Source organism: Austrofundulus limnaeus, unplaced genomic scaffold, assembly GCF_001266775.1.
Source record: "Austrofundulus limnaeus strain Quisiro unplaced genomic scaffold, Austrofundulus_limnaeus-1.0 Scaffold3, whole genome shotgun sequence".
In the NCBI taxonomy this organism is placed as follows: domain Eukaryota; kingdom Metazoa; phylum Chordata; class Actinopteri; order Cyprinodontiformes; family Rivulidae; genus Austrofundulus; species Austrofundulus limnaeus.
The window spans coordinates 6,978,626-6,985,079 of NW_013952405.1; the positions used below are offsets into that span (position 1 = coordinate 6,978,626).

At 36.5% G+C, this 6,454-nt stretch overlaps 2 protein-coding genes across 2 annotated transcripts in view; one reads left to right on the forward strand and one right to left on the reverse strand.

Moving 5' to 3' along the window:
- spsb1 (splA/ryanodine receptor domain and SOCS box containing 1) overlaps positions 1–2,659 on the reverse strand; it is a gene marked incomplete in the record, with an annotated part of 27,928 nt that extends 25,269 nt beyond the window's left edge. The window contains 1 exon segment of the mRNA XM_014020348.1: positions 2,588–2,659.
- The window catches only part of gpr157 (G protein-coupled receptor 157), a 9,106-nt gene continuing 4,651 nt past the window's right edge, over positions 2,000–6,454 (forward strand). Inside the window, exons 1-3 of the mRNA XM_014020337.1 lie at positions 2,000–2,811; positions 5,480–5,693; positions 5,991–6,185. Coding sequence (XP_013875791.1) covers positions 2,438–2,811; positions 5,480–5,693; positions 5,991–6,185 — 783 coding nt within the window. The 5' untranslated portion in view covers positions 2,000–2,437. The remainder of the gene's footprint in view (positions 2,812–5,479; positions 5,694–5,990; positions 6,186–6,454) is intronic.

The following is a 6,454-nucleotide window of genomic DNA, read 5'->3' on the forward strand; positions in this document are numbered from 1 at the left end:
TGTGTGTGTGTGTGTGTGTGTGTGTGTGTGTGTGTGTGTGTGTGTGTGTGTGTGTGTGTGTGTGTGTGTGTGTAAATAAAACAATTAACCACATTTTCACTGAAGTTTAACAAACTATTGAGCTGAATAAAATAATAACATTATTAGAATAGTTTATTGATCATTTAGGCAAATTTATATAAACTAATTCCACATGAACAAATTGTTAAATATTAAAAATGTAGACGTTAATTGCAATCATTGTAAGTCTTTTTTTTGCTGTTGTTTGTTTGTCCCGTGAGGCTTCATTAAGAAAGTTATAATAAAATGTCCCAAATTAATTTGTCATAAGAAAACTATGAATTTAGTGTCAAGCTTAAAATAAAATTATTTTACCAAAATCTAGTATTTCCACTTCTTTAAATGTGACTTTGAAACAGAAATGTCTCCTTATTCTACTGGTTTTACATTGAATTTCTGTGTATCTTAGAATAAATGGTTTCTTAATAACCAGTGACAAAGTTTTTTTTGCCAGTTAATTAAAAAACGCATGCGTATTTCCATGCGACAACAGCAAACATTTATAAAAGTGCAAAAAAAAGGCTAATAAAAAAAGACAGTTTAACACTGTGGACCTATGGAGCAACTAAAAAGGTTCATTAAGATTCTGACCAGTGCCAAAACAAATTATTTCTAACTTGCTGAACAGATCACTGATGCATCACCACTCTGACAAAATAAGCTCCTGAGTCTTTTAAAAACTGAGATGGAAAGACTTTGAGATGCAAAACGGTTTTTAATGTAGCGCCTTTTCTCTTTTCTCCAGCGACCTGACCAGCCTTCCTAATTATTTTATCGATCTCATTTTTTTCTTCATCACCCATTAATTCTTCCTCATAAGTGGACACTTCAGACTTGGTGGCAAAATAAACTTTAGGCTTTTTAGTAGCCTCTCAGGAATAGTTTCGGCTCCTGGGTGCAAAGTCACTACACTTATCTATCAGTAAAATATTTGTTCTGTGCAATTTCAAACCTTTGTACCTTTAGTTATCACTGGAAATGCCTACATCAATATTTAACAAACACAGATTTAAACAATGAGCTCACACTAGTTGTCAAATAATCCAAACCTTCTTTTGTAACTCTGCCTAAGAGATATTTGTATTTCATAAATGCAAAGATGATAAAATGGTAAATGGACTGTACTTTTATACAGTGCCTTTTTATCCAACCAAGATACTCAAACCCATGTGCCCTCATTTACACACACTCTCTATAAAACTAATCTGAATATGTTTTTTTTCTATAGAAACTAATCAGATGAGACACATCAGAGGCAGGATCAGTGTCTTGCCTTGAAACACTTTGACATGTGACTGAAAAGTGGTGGAATCGAACCACAAAGTCTCCAGAAAAACCAGAATGCAAATTAGCCTAGGCTGTAAATGTTTTGTTAATACTTGTCCCTATACAAATAAACAATAAATGAATATTTGAAAGTGCATCGCAGCAGAACCGCTATGAATTTTTTGAAACATATAAAATAATATTAAAAGTATATTCTCTACTTCAGCACCATTTCTGTAAACAAATCAAAAAGGTACAGATAAACGTATTGTAATATTAAGATATACATGAGCAACTTCAACCGTAACATCACACTGCTACACAAAGCAACGACTCACAATAAAAAACTTGTTTATTTTTATATTTATCTTTACATCTTTTACAGATGATATTTGGGTTTCTCGTCAAACTATTTTATCACTCATTTATAAGCTATATGTCATGAGTGTTTGAGTAGTTATGGTATTAGTCTAAAAATAAATAAAAACTGTAATAATCACAGTATATTAAAATAAAGGCCTAGCGTTTCTTAAACAAGGGCTATAGCATGAGTTATAAACAGAGATCAACAAAAACCTACTGCAAAATTCAGGTCAACATCTGTAAAACTGAGTTATAGCCATTTTTTGTGTGTTTTTAATATTAGTTAGCTGGAAACCATCTTGTATCAGCTGAGATAAATCAGTTCTAAATGAAAGTCCAATGATTACTTTATGCAAGTTTTAATAAAATAAGTCACGTGGTTTGTGATATGTTTTGGTAACAGACCAGTCACCAGACGACAGGAGAAAACAATAGTCCCCCGTCACCTTTCCGGGGGGATGGGGGTGATAAGAAAGTGTGTCAGTGTTGTTTAAACATCACGTTCCTTTCATGTGTCTCATGTTGATGCCACGGCTGTACAGGCGGTCCGGTCACACATGAAAGCAAAAATAGATAGAAAAACAAACCAGCAGCTGACTTACACTTCTGCTTCGAGTTCCGGTTTGAGCAAAGAAGAAGAGGCGGGCAGGGAGGTCTTAAGAGGAGGCTAAAAAGTTTAGTTCGGCTCCCTGAAAGCACCAGACTGGGTGTTTTTGGTGATCGTCATGTCTCACTGATGCCCTGAAGCATGGCTGCAAACAGCACAGAGCTGTACGTCTCTGAACAGGTGGTGGTGTTGTGTACCTGCGCCCTGTCCTTTTTAGGGTCCTCCCTGATCGTCCTCACCTACTTGGTTTGGTCAGATTTGAGGACGACCCCGAGGAAGCTGTTGGTTTACCTGTCGGTGACCGACTGGCTGTCCGCCGTCTCCTACGCCGTCGGAGTCTGGAGGGYTTTCCGCGCCGACTCGCTCGACTGCGTCGTTCAAGGAGCGGTGTCCACYTTCGCCAACACCAGCAGCTTCTTCTGGACCGTGGCCATCGCCGTGTACCTGTACGTCTTCATAGTCAGGTCCAGCCAGCGGTTCGCCGACAGCCTGGTGCTGTCCTTCCACCTCGTCAGGTAACGTAAAGAGTTCAAAACTACACGGCGATGCTAGCTAACATTAATTTAGCCTCGAGATAAACAACAAACTTAAAGCACTTACATGAATTAAGTTAGGCGTAAAAAAACTAACAATTCCTACMTAAAACTTTAAAAACATTACACCGAGGAAAGGGGGTTATTTTAAACCCATAAAGTTGAACTAGCCCAACCAACACTGACCCGACCGTTTCCATCCATTGAAACGCAGGTGCAAGGGGTGTGGCCTAATCTGATGCAGATTATCAACCTAATTAAAAGATGGTCATAGCAAAGTACAAACTAGTAAAATAGAAAGGTGATCCTGAACCATATTAAGTTGCATAGTTTACTCCAGTAGATTTCAGCGTATCCTGATTGCTGTTCTGAAATGCTGGTCCACACTCAATGTAAACAAAACAAATGGGCGGAACCCACAGGAAACAGGTGAAGGCTTGAGTCACGTGAYGGACATATTAGTCCAGGGGTACTCAAATATAAACCTTGAAGGTCAGTGCTGTATAAAGCAGTGTTTCCCAAAGTTGGGGTCGGGACCCAAAGTGGGGTCCCGAAACATCAAGATGGGGTCCTGAAAAGATTTTCTGAATTAATTACATTTTTGCCAAAGTTGTTACAAATGAGTGAGGTTAGTGTATTTAAAATGGATAAATGTATAAAAATATTGTTACTGTGCCCATGTTTTGTTGACCTGATACAAATGTTTATCATCCAAACATAGTTGGGAACAGGTCTCTGCTACTGATATTTTGTGGGTCAAAAGCTGAAAASTTTGGGAACCACTGCACTTTGATTCCCAAAGTTGGGCTTGGGACCCAACTATGGGTCATGAAGCACCTTGGATAATCTCCAGAAATCAATTTAAAGGGTACTAAAATAATTGCTGGTGTAATATTTTCCCTATAATTATTACAAAAACACAAAATAACAATAAATATGTATTTACAGTTGTGTACAAAATGTGTAGATTGTCAAAAGCCTATGTTTTTAGGGTTATTAACGAAGTTTGTGTACTCAGACCAGTAATATTTGGGGTCACAAGTTTTTGCCGTGGATATTTTGTGGGTCAGAAGATAAAAAGTTTGGGAACCACTAGTATAAAGCACCTCAAAGTGATACTTGAGTAAAAGTACAAGTATCTTATCATAAAAAAATACTTTGGTAAAAGTTAAAGTCTTCCCTAAAAATATTACTTGAGTAAAAGTCTTAAAGTATCTGCTATTTTTTGTACTTAAGTATCAAAAGTAAATTTCTGACACAAAATCTACTTAAGTATTAAAAGTAAAAGTACTGAGTAAAAGTGAGCAGTTAGATTTTCCAAAATGACATTTACTGGGATGTGACTTCTCCAAAAAAATGAATGGTATATATTTATACTTCTCATACAACAATTAAATTCACTCTATCCAGGAGACACAATTTATCAGGATAGGATTTTTTTTAAGTAATAACAACTCTGAATAAAATAGGAGTAATGACTTTCTACTTCATACCTTTTTAAAAAATGTAGTGAGTAGAAAGTGCAGATAATTGTGTAAAAATGTAATGAGTAAAAGTAAAAAGTACGCTGAAAAATAATTACTCAAGTAAAGTACAGATAACCAAAACTTCTACTTAAGTGCAGTAACAAAGTATTTGTACTTAGTTACCTTACAACTCTGTTGAAGGTCCACAAAGATACTTTTCAAATAGCCAATGGTCCATTTATTGTAAAAGTCAAGCCACACGCCAGAAACTCTCATATTCAAAATTTTCTTTTTACTTAAAACAAACAACATATGGAAAGAAAAGGCTTTTAAAATTATATATAAATGTACATACCTGAACAAGAAACCCTTGCAAAAAAATGAAAAATGTGAGGGGATTTTAAAAATGAACATAAATGGCCAAAAAAAAAGTGTGGGGGGGTGCAATTCTAAGGTGATTCAAGGAACTCATGAATTTAAAAATTAAAGTGCTTGCTAAGACAAAACCAAATGTATGTTTCAGTTTAACAAAAACTCTGTCCCTCCATAGAATATGTAAAACCAAATACTGTCTAATGAGGGAAATGTCATGTCGTGTCTGTTACCAAGTCTTTGCATTCTGGCACAAACGGGGCGATCAACCGAAGTGACTGAAAACAGGCTATTTTCGGTCACTTCAGCTGATTTCGTAGGTGAACAAACTCCCGTGGTAGTTGGAATCCAGTCACAAATTTTGTATTTAACAACACGTTATCCACTAATATGAGAATAATATTGTGAGAACTGTAATTTTTAATTTGATTGTTTTATTTAATTTATTTATTCAGGTTATATTTCTCTGATATTAACAATCGATTAATAATGTGAAACATTTAAGGATAAAAATAGCAGAAACAGGAGAAATCTGTAAGCATGTGAACACTTTATGGTATGGTAATCGGCCATGAATAACAATAAAATAGAAGATTAAAGTATTTAGTGGAAAGGTGATGCTTTTAAGAAGTAAAAATAAAAGGGGAAATTACTTTGTGGTTTTGGCTCACAGTCAGAAACACCAACACTAACTTGCTTAAAGTTTGTATCTACTATAACACAAATACCTTTTAAATACAGGATTTATTTTATTTTATTTATTTATTTTTTCAGTATTGAAGTTTCTCCATTCCCTGTGTCTTGTGTTGCAGCTGGGGCGTCCCTCTGATCATCACCGTCACCGCTGTGTGCCTCAACAAGATTGGTTACGATGCCTCTGAGGTGTCTGTGGGGTGGTGCTGGGTCAGGATCCAAGAAAAGGATCRCGTTCTGTGGATGCTACTCACTGGGAAAATCTGGGAGTTCCTGGCTTACCTCACTCTCCCTGTGCTCTACATTTTGATCAAGAGGCATATCCACAAAGCGGTGAGAAGCCCTAATCTGTTTTTAATGACATTTTATGAAACCAGTGTTCCTTTAATAAGTACACACTGCCCACTGCCTTGTCTGTTAGTATTCAAATTATGTGTTGAGATAMATTTTAACTGCTTTAAATGTGTTTTTGACTCGAGCCTTCTTTGTTCATAGGCATGGTAAAGTTATAAGAGATCACATTTGTTCTATTTCTGTTTTTCAGCAACAATGTCTGATTAAAATAAGTGCCATGTCATGCAAATGTGTGCAGTTTTATGAGCCGTGTTCTGACTCTGAACTCTGACTCAGCATGCGGCCCTGTCTGAGTACCGGCCCATCTTGGCCAACAGGCCTCAGTCGCAAGCTTTCTCCTCCATGGCGGATGTGAAGCTAACTCTCATTCCCATCATCTTCATCATCCTGCGCATTTGGAGCACGGTGCGCTTTGTTCTGCTGCTCGCCGACTCTCGGGCCAGACACAACCCAGTGCTGGTCACGCTTCATGTGAGTGTAGTTTTTTATCTGTGTGTGTGTGTGTGTGTGTGTGTGTGTGAGAGATCAGTAGTATCTAGATGTGCTGTTTGACTTGTGATTGTGTGGTTATATGTGCTCAGATATGTGAGTCATCACTTCATCAGCATTTTTTGTTAAACTTCCCCAAAAATCTTTTAAAATTGAAGTCTKTATGCTTTTGCCTTATGAGTACAATATTTTTGCATTGAATTGTTACAGAGTAATGACAAAAGTTTTTGTAAAATAGTGTTGTTTTATTT